The sequence below is a fragment of the Thunnus albacares genome, chromosome 8 (assembly GCF_914725855.1).
Source record: "Thunnus albacares chromosome 8, fThuAlb1.1, whole genome shotgun sequence".
Lineage (NCBI taxonomy): Eukaryota > Metazoa > Chordata > Actinopteri > Scombriformes > Scombridae > Thunnus > Thunnus albacares.
In genome coordinates, this window is record NC_058113.1 from 15,294,115 (window position 1) to 15,316,531 (window position 22,417).

The following is a 22,417-nucleotide window of genomic DNA, read 5'->3' on the forward strand; positions in this document are numbered from 1 at the left end:
GGCACTGTGCTCCACTCATTGTGGGTCATGGATGCTGGCCCCCTGCCAGACAAAACAAAACCTAATCCCATCCGCCGGTAAAGCCAGGCCTCCCCTATCTAATCCCATGCTTAGTAGCCTAGTTGTGTGAAGTGCTCACACTGCACTCCCTCCGTGTGTTTCTCCACTGGGTCGGAAAAAGATGCCACTGGTAAGGGTGAGCCACCCAGCTCTGTTCATGGGACTTTATAATACACAGACGACGGGGAAAAAAAAAAAAGTGACGTGATCACAAAGTAGCCAGCTACTGACAGGACCCCAATCAGACCAGTGACCCAGCTTGCATGTATTTATTCCCTGCTGAAGGCTGCGTTACCTACAGCAATGTTTTTCAGTTACATTGCCACAGCATGTGAATATTAAAGCAGCAGCTTTCTACCTCTGATCATATGCACCTGTGCCCAATTATCGTTAAGTAATTGCCTCACCCAGGTAGCAGCTCTTCCTGTAATGGAATTTGGAAAGGTAATGTGGTGTCCTCGGGGTATGACTAGAGACTGGATGGCTTTGTGTGCTCAAGAGCAGCAGCATGAATTGAAACACAACAATGTGGAATAACAAACTGTTTCTCAACACACAGGATCTAAAACCAAGATTCATGAAAAAATAAATGAAAACCCTATTTTTATGTTACCTTGGTCTACACTCACTGCATATTTCCAAAGATACTCAAATGACTGGGTAGAAAGACAGAAGTAAATAAGGACAATAATCAAAGGACAATTGAATGAAGGACATGAGGTAACAGAAATGAATAGGACAGAATAGGAAAAAAGATAGAAAATAAAAGATGAATGAAGAGAAGTGAAGTGCACTGTTGACTCTGAGTAATTCCAGCTAATCACAGCTTTGCTAGCTCTAAGTAATGCATGCAAGTAATTCCCTGTTTCAGACATGCTTTGTTTGCGAAGAATCAAAGTGGTGGGATATAAACATAAATAATTTCCAAGTAGTTACACTGCCAGCTCTAAATGTTTTCATCCAACATCCCCTTTCACAGCATTAATACTGTTTCAAGGGTTGTGAGCCCAGACAATGCCAACTGTCCTACAGCATCAACTATAGCATTAGCAAATACAGATACTCATTAACACCACTCCTCACTGGCTCGGATTTACTTTGAATACTAATGCCTTCAGATAGATGATGAAGTGTTGCCAGGTCTGCTGCACCACTGGCGGGTGTTCACTATCACTCACCCCTCTGAAGTTGCTCATAGCCTGGAAGTAGACAAGGTAGCTTTTGCGGGGGTCCAAAGGGCTGTTCCAATAGCCATTGTAAGTGTGATTGTCACCCACGGTGAAGGGGCTAGCCTCTGGCAAGCTGCTGGGTGGCAGCTCAGCTGTGTAGTAGTGTGGTGTGCCCCGGGCCTGCGCCTCGCCATGGGACATAGGCAGTGGGAAACAATCCTGGAGCCCCAGCTCCCTCTTCACTTTCTTCCCAGTCTCCTCCTCAACCACCACCTGGTATGTACTGGACACAGGGCAGATGTGCACTTTTAATAAGCCATTTTTGGTATAAAACCAGACCTGATATATATACATCTGAAATAATTTTCTCACCTGACAGGTGCTCCTCTCCCTTGGGCAGGGCGCAGCAGCACAGTAATTGTGCTCTCTGTCTCACTCAGGGGGGACGGCATGTCTCCATAATCAAATGTGGGAGCTGAGGACAAGTGAACACATGTAGAAAGTTGAGTTTACATGTCAAAAATCATCAAGGCACACATACACACACACTCTCTGCCTCACCCAGTGCTCATTTAGGCCACCTTAATTCAGTTTAAACACAGTGTCTCCTTTCTCTTTCCACGTAAATATACTCAGCCCCTCAACATCTTGTGAAACTGACAGACCGTTTTATGTTAACCATCCCCTCCTCCACATGAAATGGGTAACAGTACTAAAACACCCAACACTCATATCCTCATGTTCAGTACACTGTTTGAATTTCTCTCTCTAGTTGTCTTAGATACAAGTCCAATTAAAAGTCATGGGAGTGAGGCTAAATGAATGGGTTTCTCATTTAAAAGGATTTGGCTTAAGTCGTGCTCCTCCCTGGAGATGTGGCAACACATTTCTCTTCAATTAGTGAGGGGAAGGAGAGCAAACTATTCATGAGGAGTCGATGATTATCATATTAAAAAGTGGTTTGTTAATACCACAGCAGAAAGAGAGCTGACATCAATTAAGGTGAGGCATTAAGGAAAACTGAATGTGCATTTGCTGCCATTAAAGGTCTGTTGCGGTTTTGTAGAACTAAAACAGGGTTTGATGGCAGCTGCCAGATGGAGTCTGTTTGAAGGATGATTGTGTATCAGCCAGGACAGCATACGCATCTGAATGCATATGCGCGTGTGTATGTGTGTGCGTAAATGAGAAAATGTGTGTAGCTGGATACTCTGCGGTGGGTATTGCTTGAAGATGCTGACAGTAGTAGCTGTTGAAGGTGTTCAGTGTTTGCTATCTGTCAGTGCCGATTTGAGAGACGCTCAGTGTAAGTGAATGTTCTGCACTGTGGGCCAGTGGAAGGGGTTGAGGATGATCTGCAAAGACTTTTGGACTCTATCTGCGGTCTGGCTTTTTGCCAGTGTTCTGTCTGACACACAGCCAGCAAGCAGTGATTGTGCACTCAGTCTATAATTAAACAACCTGGGCCCCTCTGTAAAGGGATACAGGCAAAAGGAGTGAAAGAGAGTAAATGTGTGAGCGAGACGAAGGTGGGAGTGGCTGTGTTGTGTGTTCTAAGAGGTGTAATCCCATCCCTTAACAAGCACAAATGCATCATTAAAAGGAAATAGAAACACCAAGGCTGGATTTCTATCACCAGTAATAAGCTGCGAGACTCTCAGAAGTGACATTATGGTCCCAAGGATATACAGCATCTTTCTTTATACACACACAGCAGTGTCCCCTCAGTGGTGTTCCTTTGCTTCCTATGAGTTAATTTATGTCTTGAGGTCTGTGAGATGACAGTGTGTCTCCAGTTTGGAGAGGCAATGGAAAATAGCTCTTACACTCCGGGAGCAGTAGTTTTGCCTCTGCGAGGGAAGAAAGATACCGGGGTCAAAAGAGAGAAAACCCAGATCCTAATTATAGCACACAGTAGGTGAAGTCTAGAGTTGTACCTGCATGCTGCATCTGTGATAGGCAGCGATGGCACAGAGAGCAACTTCTGCAATCAAAGGCTGCCTGTTTCCATTCCTATTTTACGGTTCTAAAGCAGCTTTCACACAGACACGCATGTTCACACCCACAACTGTAGAGTCAGTCAGTGATTGCTAATACCTGAGATGTTAGTGGTAATTTCAGTGAGAGCAGTCTGGCCAAAGCCCTTGGCTGTACGGGCTCGGACGGAGATTAAGTAAGTAGTTCCTGGGTGGAGGTTGGAGAACATGTGATAGGTCTCATTCTTCAACTTGGACACAGTTCTTCTAGGTCCTGGGACATTGATCCCTGGATCAGACGACTCAATACTCTGGTAACTGATCTGTTGTTGGGGGAGAAGAGAAATGGTTAAGAGGTAATAAAAGTCATAAAAACCAGAGTCACCTTAGAGCTGGTTTGTCTTACCACAGAGGTCATTAGATATGTGCACAAATGGCTTTGTCACAAGTAGTAATTCTAATGTTCGATTGATCTGATTCAATGCAAATTAATTTGCTTATCTAAATCAATGCTCTAATTGCTCAATTGGGTTTATAGTTTTAGATGAAAGGGACTTGATTAGTATTGGCGCTGATAAGTCAAAGTCATACAAGCAACCTGGAGTTTTTCTAAAATTATTGTGAGTGATGAATTACTTTCTGACTGAGAAACACATTATTAAGGCCATAGACTGAGGACACAATGCAGGGAAAAGTATATACAAGAGTTTAGATCAATATTCTTAAGTGTTAATGAGTTCGAATAACTCTTATAAACACTCTAAAAATGCTGTTTATAAGTGTCCTTTAGAAGTGAAATCTTTTATAAATTTTTCCTCCAGGGGTGATTTGGCTTGCTTACACAGTGCTCTCATGTGAATTTCCACTTATATTCTTCCGAAAAAGTGGAGAGCTAAATGAGATGACCTTGCTACAATCAGACAAGGGTGTGCATATTAGAATATACATTAGAGTTGTTAGAGATCCACTTCATTTAAGGAATTAACACACACACAATGCTCAATAGCATCTATCACACAGACGCCCAGGCGTGCACGCGTACACCACGCATACTAAAGATGCCACTCAAGCCAAACCAAAGGCACTGCTGATTATCATAAGAGGAGCTTAATGCCTGCTCATGCCTCCTTAGTGTGAAGATAGAATTATGAGCCATCCAGTGTCTAAATACAGACAGACCTCCGTGTTTCCTCTACAAAGGCAGACATAAAAGATGCCCGACAGTGCACAGAGCAGCGAGGAGGGTTTGCAGGACAGCATGGCAGTCGATGGGCTCATGCAGAGTGGTCAATGGTTTAATCTGAGAGAAATGAAGAGGATACAGCTCTGTATAAAGCTTTCTCCGTCAGCTGAGGGAGATCAACACACTACAGAAAAAAAATCCTGTGCTGCCTCCACTTTATATGTCAAACCACAAATCCTATTTAATAATATCCTTGAGGCGACATTGCAAGAGAGGCCAAGGGAAAGAAGGCTTGAGGATGGGTTGGCAGGCCTACTGATGATTTACCACAGACAGAAGGTATACAGTAGATACAAAATAATTATCCAGCTAGACAGAGGGCCTACAGTGCAACAGATGCATGCGAGTTATCTATTAATGATGTAGGGCTCTATGGCCTGGAACAAAGGATCAGGGTCATTTTAATGTAAGGCTAATGGTAAAATTCTATGTTGCTTGAGCTTGAATGTTTGTGGTGTCATAAAAATTCAAGTACAAGCAGATCTACTGGCTGTGTGCTGTTTGTGTGGTATTAGAATTAGGGCTAGAGTTAAACAAGTTCACAAGGTGCCAAAACAACACACTGCACCTACAGCTGCTGAAGAACAAAAATGCTGACAAAAGCAATCTCACCACAAGGTCAATTTAGCAGCTGTTCTGAAGCTTTTGATTGTATCGCACCATCTTCCTCAGCAGATGGAGTTTGCCCCCGTTGTCATGGAATTGCAGATGTTAAAATTTCCATTTTTCAGAGCACTTTCAGGACCTCTCATCCATGTTGGCTTATAGTTCAGATAGGTTTTTTTTTAAATTGAAAAGAAGAAATTTGAATTTCTTTAGCTGACAGTTCGCTAAACCCCACTCCCAAATAGCAACTGTCCAATCATAGCTTAGCAACCATAACTAGGCACAGCAGGCCTGTCAAGCTTTGGATTTCTCCACATGAGACGGTGTACACATGGATGTATTAGAGAGGTGTACATGGGAGAGATACTGGGTATAGAAAGAGTTTGTAGGGTCGTGTTTGTTTGTTATAGCATTCCCCAAATCAAAAACACAAGGTGGGATGTGTAAGGAATCGATTAAAAAGGTGTGCTAGTGTGTTTATCGTCTGCAACATAAGCTGCAAACATTAGCATTAGTAGCATTTCTCCAGAGCAAGGCTAAGGGGTAGCATCATTTACACATTTTGTGGGGTTACAAGTTATATAAAAATGTTGTGTTAGCTGAGCATCTAAATAGGGTTGTGTTACAATTGAGCCTGATCTGACATTTTTCCTCATCATACCTTGTAATACTAAAACTAAATAGCTCTAAACTACAATACATAATGTTTCTTTATTTCAATGTTTTCTACATGGACTATCAGCATGGTGACAATTTCATTTCAACTGGCAAAATCAATGGTTACCAGCCAGAAATGTGAAGTCTGTTTTTGAATCAAGGACTGACTGCTTCAAAAATTACCACAAATTTCAAGAGGTTAATCAGCCACTGTTATCATTATTAACTGCATATGTGCTGCTTGAGAACTGAAAGCTTGACAGGTGTAGCAACAGTAACTATGGAGGTCTGGGGCTAGCAAATGGTCAATTCCATGACAACTAGGTAAACTATCTGCAAAGAAAGGTTGTATGAAAAAATAAGAAGACAAATCAAATCAGAACAGCTACTACATAGACTTTGTGGTCAAGGTCAAGAATGCACTTTCAATCTCAACCTCAGCACTATGTTCATGTGTTAACTTCCACTGTAATATGATATTAAAACAACTGTATGGTAGATGACAAATGTTTAGTTATAGTCAAAATCATATACCGTTCTTGAAATCTTTAACAACTGGCAATTGACAGGACATAGAAATTTAATGAAATGTCTCTCTGTGCTCACCTCATATTGGGTAATAAGGCCGTTGGGCTCGACAGGCTCCTCCCACTTCAGGAAGATCATGTCATCCAGCGGGGTGAAGGTGAGCGACTCTGGTGCTATGCCTCCGGGAACTGTAAGAAATTGTCAGAACAAACATTTGTCGGGGAAATTGAAGTGCTAATCCCATGGTGAACCTCTCCTGTCAATATCACAGAACTGAATGTCACAGTGGCTCAGAACAACGCACCGCATGAGACACTCAGACAGCCAGAGAGCAGGCAGAGAACATCAGATAAGGACACAGTTAATTTATGAACTGCATCAATTATGTAACCACAACACAGACAAAAGAAAGAAAACATAAGAACATTATTATAATTTCATATCAGCCCTCTGTCAAAGTTTGAGGCATATTGATGAATATGTCAGATGCTTGCTGGTAAACTTGTGTCTGAATGGCAGCGAGAGGACTGTGAATGCCTGAACATTCAACTACACTCACTGTGTTAACAGTTTTTTGAGCCATTTGGTTGCAGCCCCAGTCCCCACGGTCTGCGTGAGCGCTGTACAGAGGAAGACTGTTATGTGAGATTCAGGCCTGAGGCTAAAGCATGAGCCAAACAGCTGAGTCGGCTGTTATTTTTGAATTGAGTTAGTCTGGAGGACAGAGTTGCTTATTAAGGCTTTTGGAAAAAGGCTTCATAATTGACGTGTACTGTATGTATATATGCATATATTTATCTCCTATCACTTCAGAAAAAACCCTTTCTCTTGTTTTCTCCCTCTCTGATGATCTTTCCCCATCTTTCTCTCTACATATCTCTTTATGAAGAATCTTGTTTGTTTTGATTTTTTCATGGTAGAATTGATTCCTCCCTCAGCTGCCATGCAGACGATGTGCTACGGCACAAAGGAATAATAGGAGATAAGAAATAAGCACAAAATCCTATCTCAGGGTTGCTGGAGTCTCAGATACAATTTTTTCTCCTTTATGTTATTTTTGTCTTAAAATGAAAAGGATCTTTTGTAATGCTGATCCAGCTTCAGTCAGATGGTCATCCTGTTTGTTTTAATGCATTAGAGGAAGACAGCGGAGCTGGCAAAGCTACGCAACACTTAGAAGTGTTAATATAATGATATATTAAGCAAATTCACCACATCTGAAGCAAATCTGATTAAAACATGGATTTGTATATTTTAACCACATATCGTGGCCTCAATATCTGTTGACAAAAATCTTGAAGTGTTAAAAATAACCGTTACAATAGAAGATAGTGTGACAATAAGCTCTGGTTGCGGGCAGGCCTGGATAGTCTCCTTTCTGACATTTCAAATGAGAATAGTTAAACAAGCTGAGGCGAGCTGAGTTTCAAATGACAGTATAGGTGTAAAATTCAGGCCGGCAAAAACAACCTATAGTGACGTTTCATCTAGCAGCTGTAGTAATTATGACCCGGGGAAGTCACAAAGTTCAGATGATGTCAATATAAGGTGACTTAATAAAACATAATTACTTTTTTACAGTGATTTGTAATGGTTTTGGAAGTTGATTTGGTTTGGTTTGGGAGTGCATTGCTACAGCTGCTAGATGACGTAAACTTAACTATAGGTCGTTCCTGCCAGCCTGAATTTTAGACCTATACTGACGGTTTTTCTTTTAATGAGGATGTGTTGTATATTTTAGATGTGCACATGAAGCTGGAGGGCAGCCACATCATTTTTCCAGACTTTTAACTGCAATTTAAAACAGTAAAGTATTGTACATTCTGCATTTAGTAGACATCACACATTGTTGTTACCACTGAAATTCTATATATTGTGGGAGTCAGTACAGTAGTGGAAGTATTTAGATCCTTGACTTGAGTAAATGCTCAAATGCCACAATATATTATATTAAGTAAATGCAAATGCAAAAAGTATTCGTTCTGCAGCAAAATGTCCCCTGTCACTGATATATTGTTATATATTATGCTATTAGATTATTACTGATGCATCTGTTTGTACTGTAAGTAGATTTTTACTGTTGGAGTTGGTCAAGGTGCAGCTAGTTTTGACTATTTCATATACTGTACAGTTAGGTATAGCCCAGTGGTTCCAAACATGGAGGTCATCCCTCCTTCAAAGGCTTACATTATAAATATGAGGGGTTGTGAGATGATTAATGGGTGGGAAAGAAGAAGGACAAAGTTCTGCTACACAAATCTGTATTAATGTTTTTGTACTATTCTCTAATCTTGTATTTTTGTGTGAAATGTTGCATGCAGAGTTGTACCTCTTTGGGCCTTGAACAATTATGTAAACAACATCAATTCAGACATTTAGAGGGGGTATCACCCTTCTAATAACTCACAGACATCTGACAAGGGGCCCCGAGTAGACACTTTATTTAATCCTTAACAATGTATTGCATTGCACTGCACTGCAAAGCTCAATATGGAAAGTAACTAGTAACTATAGCTGAAAATAAATGTAGTATGGGGTAAAATATACAATATTTTACTCTAGAATTAAGTGGTATAGAAATTTAGCAAGAAGTGATTGATTCAGTATACAGAAAATCTAACTAAAAAGCATTTTTCTATGTAGGTGAGTAAATGTATTAATGTTCAGGTGATGGTTTCTCATACCATTTTGTAATGCCACTTTTCATTCTTTGTTTTTTCTGTCTTTTCTTTCTACACTATCTTTTCTGTAACCTCCTCCTGGGACTTACTGTCCTCCTCAGTCTGGAAGTTGACCTCTCTGCCCTCTTTCTTCCCCTCTGGGTTGGCCAGTGACAGGCGGACATGGATGCCATGGTAGGGTGGCAGATCACGCAGTGTGAAGCGTGAGGCGTTGTGTTCCACTGCCAGGCACTCTCTCACGGTGGTGTTGTGGCCTCCGCCGCCTCCCGCCGTGGTGTAGCGGTAACACAGGGACACTGAGTAGGTGTGGCAGCGCGTCAGATTGAACGCCAAATTCTCCCACTGCAGGGACAACTGCCTGGGCTGGATATCTGTGGCTGTGAGGCCCCGTAACGCACGCATGGGCTCTGGGAGGGAGGAAGATTGAAGAAAAGGAAGAAAAAAAAGAGATCACTGAGTAATAAAGAAAGAGATGCAGTGATAAAATTTAAAGAAAAATAATGTAATTATCCATTGTAGCAATGTACTTAGAAAAGACCTGAAGGCACTATAGTGAATTTTAGAAAATGAAAACACAGGTAACTTGTTTTACTGTGAAATATTTGATTTCAGACAGAGCACCCAGCAAATGACAAATGTCAGTGATGTCCCAGGACTACCCTGGCAGTTTTTCAGTTGTTCCCCTCCTACATGTCGCCATATTGCCCCGTCACAACATGGAGGTCGTCAGTTTGCTGCCAGCACAACACACACACATCCCCAACGGCAGAGTGGGGACTCATGCCAATTGCGCTAATTAATCGGACAGGCTGTGGGTTGCCGTTGCTCTCCCACCAGTCCCCGCCTCCGTGTCGACTAGCAAATAGACTATCCAGTAGTTCTACTTCTTTGCCCTGAAGTTTAATCTACACACAAAAATGCCAGTGCTACACAAGGGCACTCACTTCCGCTGGTTACTTTTACTGCTGGGTCATTGCAATGGCCTGACGCATATTTTTAGAAGGGACCAAGTTAATTCTGGTCATTGCCGGGTTAACCCTGTCTTTCTCTGACTCAATCTAAAAGAACAACAGCGCTGTCTTTGATATCCCCCTCAAATGTAATGACTAGCTGAGAGATACAGAGAGCCTCTATACACAGAGACACAGACCAGCCAGTGTTCAGGAGGACGTCCGAACTGAAGAGAGCCAGAGTTAAGCCAAGGACATCCTCAGTATCAATGGAGGCATTTATCAGTGGCCATTATTAATATAATCAATGCCTTTTTGTCAAGCAATATGCTACATAATGTATTGTATTGCTTTATGCTTTTAATAGGGCATGTTGAGTAATGGGCCAGGGAGACGGGGAATGACAGCAGAGATATGGGGTACAGGGAGAGATCAGTGGAGTTTGAGGTTACTGGCCAAGGTCTTCATTCCTTCACTGACTCGCACACTCAGTGGGATTCTCACTGCAGCACAGATTAGCGCAGGGAACTTAAATAAGGTGGCTAATGCATCACCGAGCAGGGGCTAATGCACTAAAACAAGAATTATCTAAGAAAATGGATTTGAAGAGTGCTCTCTAGTTCTGCAAGGACACACATATATGCACACATTCACTGTATAAAATAGTCTTATTCACCCTTATCTCTGTATCACTCTCTTTTTATCTCTTTACCTGTCCCACCTACCTACTTTATGTGTATACATGCTCAAGCACTTATATGTAACCATGCAACCATTATCAGATACAACAGCCCTATGCCCACTTTCTTATGCATCTATTACTGCCTGGTGGTAGCAATTCTTTTGAAGTGAAATTTTATGACACTTCCAATCTATACTGAAGGCCTATGCAGTCACCAGCTTTCTCTTTTAATTTGCTGTCTGGCATCTCATACTAGATGGAAATATGACCAGAGCATTGATCTGAACCTCATCCAGACTAATGTGACGGCAGATAAATGGGTGGGCACAGTAATCTCAGTAGAGAAGTAGACTGCACCCAGCAAGAAATGTTAATGTTCCATTGTTCAGTGTGACTGAAGATTGTCTTAATGGTGCAATTGATAGTCTGCACAGTCTGAGAGCTAAATAAAGGGAGGCATTTAACTGCTGAGTTGATGAAAGCACCGCCAAAGAGGCCACAGTGTGCTCATTGTGGGTTTTCTCAAAGTGGACATTTGTGCCAGCCCCTTCCCCTTGCCTCGTCTTATTTGTCTGTGTGCCACGGGCACCCATTCTCTGGCACCCTGTGGCATGAAAACTGCAGTCTCCCCAACATGGCCAAAAGCCCAGAGCACCATGTTGATCCTTGGAGATTGGAAGTTAGAGTGGATGTGACAGGTTCTGCTTTATTAGCTCCCCTAAAACTGTGACATGGGACAGCAGCAGGACAGAGCAGCCGTGGAGGGGATCTGGACTGACTGTGTCAGACGGGAACATCTAAATTTATACAGACATGCACGCCTTTACTCATGTGCAAGCAATAACACAAGCGCACATAAATCCAAACATACCAAATGTGCACATATAGGGAATTCTGGCTCACAGAGTGGAAGACATGATGAACGACATGCCAAGAAAGGCAAAGCACTTGTATTTCTAATGTTCCTAATTTTAGTCAGGCTCCAGTGTTGGCTCCCTCTAACAGACCAAGAGCATTATGGGCAAGGCTTTCCAGAAGGTTCAGTGACCCAGCAGCAGGTGGAAGCCCATTAACGTAGTTTGGGGACCACCTGCAGTACAAATGCTCGCCTCTCCTCTGTGATTCACTTGAGGGTCTTCAAGCTGTGCTAATGCACCGTGCTGATAATCACAGCAATGCCTCATCAAGCACACCTGGATGGCCATCAGAGCCAGGCGGAGACCATGTTCACATTCACGGCCATTAGTTTTACAGCACGTCGGCAAGGCACAGCTTCTGGAGAGGAAATTCACTTTCCTCCTAAATTCCTCTTAAAAGAGGGTCCAAATATCCCTTCTGTTCACTGCATAATTACCACCTCCCTGAAATTACCACAACAACCCCACCATCTATTTTCTCCTGCTTAAACTTAATCAGGCCAACAGCAAGGGGGACGATCAGGATTCAGCGGTGGAATGAGGGGTCAGGAGGAGTAGTGTATAACAGATGGTTTGAAGGTTGGGTCAGGGGAGCTCTGGGAACCAGGTGGTGATTAGAGTCTCCTGGTGGGTCAAGAAGGTGAGATACACCCGGTGGAGAAGGTTTACATTGTTGCAGCTTACTGTAAAGTTTATAACACATAGACACACCCAGGTAAGAACTGAGAACATTAAAGAAGCCACACAGGAGTCAATCAGACGCAGCTGCACTACAAAAAAACATCAAATTCAGCTATTTGTCACTCACAGTTTTGCAGCTACTGAGGGAAAAAAATACAAGACACAACAACTGGCAAAATTAATTTCACCTATACTTCCACTGTATTGAACTAGTACTGCATCTAAATGCCCTGTTTAACAGCTCAGCAAACACAGCAGCATTACTTATCCCACACATGGTTGAACAAGCTAATGTCACAGTGGTTGAAATGTAAATACATCATTAAAGGCTGAGTTTCATGACTTTCACAAACACCGATAGCAGCAACTGTGAAAGCAATTTCCGTACGTTGTGAATCCTCTCTCGCTTCAGTTCTCGCACATTTTTTACAGTTTCACTCTCTCTCTCTCTTTGAAAAACTACCTTCTCCCACACACACATCCCGCCCCCCACCCCCCACACCCCGGTATTGACTTTCCTGGTTTTTATTGTGATTTTCTGTGTCTCATGAGTTGTGTGAGGGGTGTGCAGGGATTTGGGCAGGCGAAGGGGGGCCTGCGAGCTCACTCATGGTGCCTGATGAATGAGGGATGTCTTTGGCTGTTGGGAGAGGAGAGTGGCTTTAATATGTCATTGGAGAGGGGGCCAGGGAGGCTCTACTGGAGCAGGGTAGGGAGATATGTGAGGGATGGTGCATGGCAGGAAGCGACCGTTGGGCATAGAAAAGAGTGATGACCATGGAAGACACAAATCCACAGACTGCCTTTGGGTAACACAAAGCTCTCCATTTCGCCTACCTGTGACTACTACGCACACATTACAGATGCAGGCAGCAGTAATGACTGCCATCTCTGTGTGCATCCGCATTAACACAGCACTCTTTGTGCTCTATATGTGTATATTATATTTAATGGCAAGAATGGGTGTGACCTCCTGGTATCCTGCTTATCTCTCTGGGTGTTCTGTGTCTGCACAGTGACAGATGACAGGGGTGCATAGATGTGAGCAGGCAGTACAAAATGTTCAATTAAATAAAGCCTGATGGGAGGCAAACCTTCACCTTGAATGAGTGATTCGAATTGTAAATAATCCATATTTAAATATGTGTGCTGTTAGTGTCTGAGGCAGTGACGCTTTTTCTGATTGAGTAGAAAAGATAAACAGGGAGAGGGGAGTGAAGTGAAACAGAAAGCAAACTAATATAACTGAAATAATTAGCCACTAATCACCATCTATTTTGATAAATGAATAATTGTTTAAGTCATTTTTTAAGGAAATCTGCTAAACATCTGCTGGTTCTTGGTTCTCACTTGTGAGTATTTGATTTTCTTTGTCATTTATGACAACGAACTGAGTTTCTACCAGTATGATAAAATAAACAATTTGAACTTTCCAAATTCAACTTGAATTTCCACTATTTTCTGACATTTTATAGATGAAAAATTAATGGAAAAAATAACTGTCAGATTAACGCAAAATAATCATTAATTACAGCCCTATAAGTGAATTATGTATGTACAGAGTTTACTGTCTATACTCTGTGTCCTTCAAATGTTTACTATCCTTCACTGCATACTTGTGTATACTATGATTGATACGTCTCCACCACTGTCACCTACAAATTCTTGTACATTTATTGTACTTGTCGTATGAAATTTCTATCTTCTTTAGTGGATACAGTGCCAAAGATGGCTGCTTTAGGCTAGCCACTATAGTCAGCCAGTTGTTATCTTTTAAATAACCGTCAAAATAATATTGCCATGCTGGCAGCAGAAAGTCTCCCTTTCAGTCTCCTCATCTCCAGAGTTCAGAGAACCCCAGTGATAGCAAAATGTGCCTTTTCTTATGAGATAAGTATATGCAGTGACTAAGTCAGAACTTGTCTATCAGCTCCTCTCTGATTGAATTTTAGCAGATTATCGTGACAGATGCAGCCCCATAATGCAAGACTCTTTGAAGTTACAGTGTGTGGCTGTTGGGCATCAGTACTTTGAGCAGTGGGAAAAATTATCTTTCATGAAATTACTTCATTAATTGCAAAGGAGATATAGTTATAGGTATTATTACTTTTTTTAATCTAGATTGAATGTATAAGCCTTTGCAATTTAGAAAATCACTGTGCAGCGTCCTTTTAGTGAATGAGTACAGATTGAATTAAACACCTATTGCCCCATGCTTGTGATTTCTACTGAACAGCCAAGTGTTCAACACAGTGCACATCCCTTACCCAGGGCTCTAGGGCACTGCATCACCTAAACAGTGTACACCGAAATTTCTCTAAGAACTACACGTTGCAAAATAGCTCCTTTCAGAGCAACATCTATGCCCAGTCAAAAACTGCCATCTCATATTTGGCAAAACAAACATAAAACCCCAAATGGGAATAGAGTGAATTGAGCCAAAGTATAACACTGTTGTAGACAGGGTATCTGTACAAACATGACAACATACTACAAGATTGAGATACAGATACAAATTCCTGGCCTGAAAAGATGTGAGTAATAAGATAAACAATCCTCCATGATCCTGCTTGAAACAAATAACATATAGATAAAGGCTGCATGGTGGGTAGTGTGTTTTCAGCTTGCAGTGCAGCAGCAGCTACTGGCCAGTAAATAAATTGCTCAGCTATATGAAGTGAGTGTGTAGTTCATGATGATGATGATGATTGAGCATTGCTACACTCTGAGCTCTACTATCTAACATAGCCTCCAATCATATGATACTATATGAAGACAGTACACTTTCATACCTTAGGGGACTCAATCCAATCCAATGTGTTAGGATCTGGAAGCTCACCTGCACACTTGGTCCTGCTCACTAGGGGAGGTCCAGGAGGACCAGTGCCTCCTTCTCCAGGGCGAGTCAAAAGCACACTGATGTGGTACTCTGTGTCTGGATCCAGATGCCACAGCTTATAGGTGACCATGTTGACTCCATGCACCTCTGACCACGGGGACTGGCTGGCACGGTACTCAATCTCCTTCCTGATAATGGGGCCATCTCCCAGGATAGAGTTGGTGTTGAGCTGAATGATCAGGTAAGTGGAGCCGGCGCGCAGCAGCTGGGGCGGTGCAATGGGGGATGGAGGTACTGTCAGAGGAAAAGAAAAGCAGTGTTTTTCATTCTCCTGCACAAACACATGTTTGTATTGGTAAAAGCATTTGCTTGCTTGCGGGCCCATAGTGCTGCTGCACAGTCAGGAGGTAAAGTTGTGGTATTAATTTCACTAATCAGTTCTAAGCAAAAAGATTTCTCACTATGCTAAAGCCCACTGAGTCTTAAATGAGTCCCTAGAGACTGCGAGATGTGAGCAGGTCAAACTGCGTTCAAATAGCAGATTAGTCATACCCATTAACAAGGCATTCCGAGCCTTTCATACATTTTAGCAAAGTAGTGAGTGAAAAAACAGGTGTGCACACGGTGCATTGAATGTGTATGATCTTTGTAACTGAGATATTAGGTGCTGCACATCTTTTTCTTCTACTGAGTGTTCTGTCCTCACAGCTGGTCACCACTCCGAAAGAGGAGACTCTGAATCACTGTCGGTAAAGATTGCCAAAGCAAGGATTAATTTCAGTGCCCACCGGTCAAATGTCACTTACTGGCAGATCCAAGCCACTGAACAATTACACGGGCAACAGTGTGAGGGAGGGAAGGGAATGCAAAAGAAATGAGAACAAAGCATGAGAAAAGATCAGAGTTAGATCTGTGGCTGTGACTAATCTGTCATTCCTGCAAAGGCGCCTCTGTCTTTTATGGCCCTCTTCTCTAAGGGATTTCGACATTACCAGCACCTCACCTCTTCTCGCTGCTGCTTCCCTTTGCCTTTCCTTAGCCTGCAGCAGCTCATCTTTGTGCTGTCAATGACTGCATCCATAATGAAAGGCCAAATTTAGGCCACAGGCAAGAAGCCAGTGGGGTGAAATTTAAAACAACTCACTCATGTCCTACACAGTTTAGGTTCACAGTTCTGGAAACTATGCTAGAGGTTTTCCTTCTATTCATTTATTTTGTTTATTTTACACTATTTTTCCTCTCGGTATATTATTAGTATTCTTTTTCATTGTTTTTCTCCAAACACAGAGCTATTCTGAAACTAAACATTGCTCTCAGTGCTACTTTCTGTTTAATTAAGGATTTCTGTGCACTGAGACTTATGCTTTAACAGGCTGTAAATCCCTGAAAACACATCTTCAAATGTGCTCATGCAGGATCAAAATATAACAACTAGAGGGCCACAACAAAAGCCAGAGATGTGCAGTACCTTAAGTAGAAAGATGAAAATGATTTATTCATTGTGTGGACATGTTGCGGTTTTCTATGGGGCAATAAGAGACTTCCATTCTGATTCCTGCATGCAATCTACAGTCCTGAAATGAGTGGATCCAACTCATTAAGGGGATGATTAGGCTCTTCGAGCAGGGCAGTAGGGGGAAAAGGGATTTATGAAAGTCTTGTTAAGGACTCGCTGTCAGCTCCTGTGAAATAGATTGCAGAGTTACAGCCAGTTGACTCGAATATGACTGCCATCACATCATCTACTCATGGCAGAGAATGAGCTGTGCCAAAAATAACGTCTTTGTCCTGATTATAAAAAGTAAGGAACGCCACTACCGCATGAACACAATAATACTTATTTGCTGAGAGTATGAGTACAATAAATGGGATTTCATGGCCTTCTGTCAGAGCATTCACTGACTCCTGGTTTACTGGCAGCTGCTGGTAAAAGGGTTTATTAGCAATTTGGCAAAAGAGCTCCATTGCATTAAGTACCAATCAGTCTGTATCACAATACTCCTCCTAATCGATACTTCTACATCTATGGAAGGGATTAACTTTGTGCCTTAACAAAAGAAAACACTTTCTGCAATCTTCTTTTCTTTTGCCCTTGCATGAGTCTTGTAAAAAGTATTAATATGAGCAGCATACATTACAGTAGAGGACAAGGACAATGAGAATCTTGCTCTTCCTTATTTCTCATTCTCATCTTTCCCTTTGCTGTGGGCTGGAGATTGTTATGCCATCAAACCACCCTACAGCCATATCATTACTATGCTGTCAAAGTGGTGTCAGGCTGTGGGGTTGGAGTGAGTAATGGGAGTAAGGTCACCATCTGTGGTACATGATATGACAGGGGCTGCAGGAGTCCAAGTCAAGTGAACAGCTTTTTGACAGAGAGCTGAAGAGCTGAGTATGGCAGCATGTTTGACAATTCCAGCTCAGAAAAACAACATGTCAGGAAGATTGTACGCGCCGTCCAAAGAGCTTTCATGTGTGTCGCGCGCCATACAATTTGCGATTAAGAAGTTTTGTGGAAATCAATTTGCAAGAGCTGTCTATGATTTCCACCATCATGCTCAAATGTTGTCCTATGGGTAATTTGAAATGTGTTCACACTAGTGACTATCACCATTTGTCATGATCAATTTCATTTTTAATTCTCCTTTGAATCACACGCAGTGATCAACTGTCACCAAAAGGAGCAGAAAATCATACATTATCATAGAAACAGATGGTTGGGATGACAGAAATAGTAGGGGAAGAAAGACAGAAAAAGTACATTAAAGGTGCAGTCTGTAGGATTTAGTGGTGTCAAGTGATGTCGTTGAAGATTGCAACCAACTGATAACCCCCCCTCCCTCACCCTCCTCTTCCAAGCTTGTAGGAGAACCTACAGTGGCCATGATTATACATTAATGGAGATATACAGTTCTATATGAATATCCCCCTAAATCTTACACACTGGTCCTTTAAGGGACAAGGAAAACAGAGCTTTACCTTTGACGACGAGTTCAGCAAAGTTTGAAACCCCAGAGCCCTTGGGGGACTGGGTGACACAGCGGTAAAGGTCTTGATCCACTCGCTGGACATTGTCTAGCTGGAAAGATACCACAAAGCGCCGGTGACTCAGGTGCTTGACCGACGCCGTTGTTAAAATGTCCCCATTGTGTCTCTGAAAAGCAGGAAAAGACAGGGTCAGAGAAGACAGCATGGGTTATCATCTCCCTCTCTCTCTCTCTCTCTGTCTGTCTCTCTCACACACACACACACACACATACACACACTCACACACACACACACACACACAGGTACATGTCATCTCAAGCAGTGAATCACGTGCAATAGCTAAATACACAAAAATAGGCTACTACTACCCACAAAATTATAGCTGTCTTGTGTACTGGTATGTGCAGTAAATTAAATACAAGCACACGATCATTTTTAAAGTGGTACTCCAGGTATTTATTATTGCACTTCCATAAATTTTGGAGACAAATTAAAAAAACAAATGGTCAAAATCAATGAAGCAGAGGCCAAAATGCCCTGACCTTAAGTCCTTAACTTGAGTCAAGCTCCTGAAACCTTGGATTCTACATTTCCCATATGCAACTCGATATAGTCTCTTTGTTAGACCTTTTTTGCTGGTAAATGCGTGTCTTTCAAATTCCATGCTCCCACTTTGAAATGAAGGCTTCCTGTGAAAAATGTGTATTCTTCCAGCCCCAGCTGAGCCTTTCAGAGCCACAGAAAACATTATACAACCATTTTCAGAGGTTGAGACGTTCTCACTACAGCAACAACAGTAAACCATGCTTTATATATAAAATTAGTGTTCTGAGTTCTGAGGACTTTTAGACTTCTGCGTAACCCTCTTTCAAAGTATGACTACATTCATTAACTGCAAAATTGTAGTATGGGATAATGGTTATTAAAAATCAGAGATGTTAAACCTGCTTGTGATTTATGTTAAGAGCGTGGATCTTCCATGAAAGATCACTGCATGTTTGTATAGTTAGTGTGGCTTTTTCATGTTATGCTGACAATAGAGTCAATAACAATTTTTATTTGTATTGTTATTAAAGATTTTTATTTCATTCTTGTCTTTTTTCTTTCCCTTCCGTCCTTCCTTTTTATTGTTTTTGTACTGTATTATGTTAATTAAATCAATGTTAAAGTAATAATTTAGTATGTTGTATATATTGATGTATTTGCTATTTAAAACATCCACTTACACCCACCGCCCACATCTCCCATAAACACACACACACACACACACACACACACACACGCACCCGAGCACTCATTACCTACAGTATTACCTAGCCCTCATATGCAGTTATTGCCCAGTGAACTCCCAAGACACTAAACTAATACTGTAACAAAACACACTTAAATTATTGCTATCTGGGTCAGTTCTTATTAGAGCTCTGTGATTAAAAAGGAGGACTGTCCAATTGTGTGCCATTTAATTAGAATGGCAGGACCATCTCTCTGATTTAATCACACAATATGACATCACAATATGAATCAGACATGCTTTAATAAAAACAAATGAAATCTTGTTAAAATAATAGTGATTATGGGGATATTACATGTCATAATCGTCGTCCCTTGATGCAGCACATCTAAAACCTCACTTGTCCTCGGTGTGCAAGGTTATTGAACCAAAACATTTAACTGCTCAGCCATTAGAATTAGGAGGCCGATGGGCTTAAATGCATTAAGGTTTAATCAGTTTAGTACATAAGCTGGATGAATAGCAGGATGTAGACTTTGTGTTTGGGTGTAATACAGTAGGAAAAGCTATGACACAACTGCATGTTTTAGCATGAAGCACCTGAGAAAGAAGATAAACAAAAGTTTAGGAGTTAGAACAGGAAGTGAGAAAAAAAGGGAGAATGAATGAACGTTGCATGATGCACCTTGCTGTTGCACCGTAAGAGGCATATCTCACATTGTTCCACACCATTAAAACCACTAGCATCCGTCAAGTCCGCATAGTCTCAACAAAATACACTGAATATGACATTTTTTTCTCATGTTTTCAGGCCATTCTCTTTGTGTGAAATGGTGGACATGAATCCTGATACTTGATCTGCCAGTTATAACAGAATCCAATGTATGTGAACATGCTGGGATTAACAAGGAGACCTTTGGGTTATGCTAGGCCATCCCTGCTTCTCTTGTGATTTGGGGCCTTAAAAACCCACAGGCCACACAAAGCTCTGGCCGAGCCTTTGCAAAAACAAACACATAAACACACACCCGCTGATCAGGGTTAAGCAGGCAACAAATCTTGAGACTGCAGAAAAAACTCTCGGTCATACACTCCTGCAGCCTCACTGCATCTCTAATATCTCCTTTTCGCTACCTTCTGTGTGGATTATGGAACAGAGGCAAGGGAAATCAGGATAAATCAAATAAACGTGAGATCACTTCATGTTACGTAAACAATCTGGCTGTAACTAATTGGCGAAGAAATGACAAAACGATCTGTTAATCTGGCAGGCCTGTGCAGCCAAGACTGTGCTGCAGCTGGTACGGCAGACACAATGAACACGAAAGGGCACAACAACAGAAAACAACAATGATGTGAGTTCATATGGAGAAAACACACATGTGGAACAGACAGAACAGACAATGAGACGGTGAGGAGGACAGGAAGAGGTAGAGGAGAGGCAGGGAAATAACATTCCAGAGGCCTGGAGCTCTCATTACAGCAGGCGCCTGTATGGTTATGCCAGCTAATTACCCAAAGCATTTGTCTTCATCCTTGTGTTGTGACCAAATGGGTAGTTTGATAAAGTGCTCAGAGAGGTGGGAATGAGGACACTTCAATTACATAAATCACAGATATCCCAGTGTCAAACAATACAGTCTGTTTGCCTAAGGTCAACCATGATTAACACTGGCTGTGGTGGGTGGTAAGATGTTGGCAAAAGAAGTGAATGTGGCTGCGCAGTAATTGCAGAGTGAGATGAAAAAAGAATGGAGCCCTTCAGCACAATGACGTTTACAGCGCTTTTATCAGGGCTACATAAAGACCACAGGGCTATTCCCACCAGAGGTAAGGACTGTATGGTCTATCTGACCTTCACAGAGCAAACCATTCTAGATGAAAAGACAGATAACTAAAACACATTGCATGATTTGAAGAAAAACAGGAGGTGGTAAAGAAAGTTAAGAACACTATGATCCTACTGTATAAGCAATGTCACTTTTCAAAGGCAGTGAAGAGAGGAGGCTTCCAGGCCTTCATGGCCTTCACAGAATTAGAGCGTTGTCTACAATCTTTATTTAAACACAAAGACATCTGGGGCATTTAATGATTAAAAAACAAAGAAAACTTTGTAGCTGTGGTTATTTATGGTAACTCCGTCTACTTACACATGCAGTTGTGTATGTAGAGTTCAGTTATACAACGTGATTTGTAATGAAGCTGTTAACTTAATGATTTACCTTAAGGGCCCCTAAAATATAAAGGAAGGGTCCATACAAGTGTGAAAACAACCACAACTTGTTTTTCTGTTGTACTGTGTACTGTTGACTGTTTTGGTAAAAAAATAAAATGTGAAGGCCTTATTTTGGAGAAAAAATCACACATCTAAGTCAGAGACACAGGTTCCTCTAACTATAAACACCATTAAACCACTGACCTCCAGCAGGAAGTTCTCAGCCTCTGATGCCCTTCCAGCAGCAACACACTGGAAAGTGGCATTTTGCCCAGCATTGACCTCCTCATCGCCTAGCCTGGAGAAGTGCGGCGCCTTATCTAAAGAGACAGACAGGGAGAGAGAAACACAGTGAGATCAAAAGACTCCATTACCTTTCAGCCATGCACAATACCAGTCAGCTACAGTACATGTGACAGAAGGCTTTTTGTTGGGTTTTTTTCTTTTTTTTCAAAAATATAAACAGGATTTCAGTCATTTCTGCTTAAGAGAACGACTAGCTTTGTCCAGTGTTTGATCATTATTAACTGCATATCATTCACCAAGGACATGAAGCATTCATACATGTTCAGTTTGAAATGGCTTTTAACTTGAGGACTTCAATTCATTCATATTCAATTCACTGTGAGTTGTTTTCATGAAAGTTAATGAATAACAATTCAAGATAAGATTGCACTTAGGTCATAATGATGCATGTAACTTTTAGCTTTTGTGCATGTTTGTGTATTTGTAATAACAGTGAGGGATCTGAGTCATTGGTTTCCATTTCCAGAACCTCCATAAGACAACAGTAGTTGTGTGGATATAGTCCATCAATACAATTAAAATATGGAACAAAAGTATTGGATTTTTTTTAATGAGATGAAAATATGTAGCAAAGTGTGTATTAGTGTGTAAATGTATGTTTAGAGGGGTCACTCAGTGTCCATTACCAAAATAACTTGCTAATAGACAACATCAGATTAGAGGCAATCTATAGATGAGCAGAATG

At 41.5% G+C, this 22,417-nt stretch overlaps 1 protein-coding gene across 2 annotated transcripts in view; it reads right to left on the bottom strand.

The window, feature by feature from the left end:
* ptprub (protein tyrosine phosphatase receptor type Ub) overlaps positions 1-22,417 on the bottom strand; it is a 167,749-nt gene that overhangs the window by 39,832 nt on the left and 105,500 nt on the right. For both annotated transcript variants that reach the window (XM_044358650.1, XM_044358652.1), the window contains exons 5-12: positions 21,631-21,746; positions 17,972-18,146; positions 14,990-15,283; positions 9,010-9,327; positions 6,318-6,427; positions 3,327-3,528; positions 1,602-1,704; positions 1,239-1,512 (exon numbers count right to left, since the gene is read on the bottom strand). In XM_044358650.1, the coding sequence (XP_044214585.1) occupies positions 1,239-1,512; positions 1,602-1,704; positions 3,327-3,528; positions 6,318-6,427; positions 9,010-9,327; positions 14,990-15,283; positions 17,972-18,146; positions 21,631-21,746 (1,592 nt within the window). The remainder of the gene's footprint in view (positions 1-1,238; positions 1,513-1,601; positions 1,705-3,326; positions 3,529-6,317; positions 6,428-9,009; positions 9,328-14,989; positions 15,284-17,971; positions 18,147-21,630; positions 21,747-22,417) is intronic.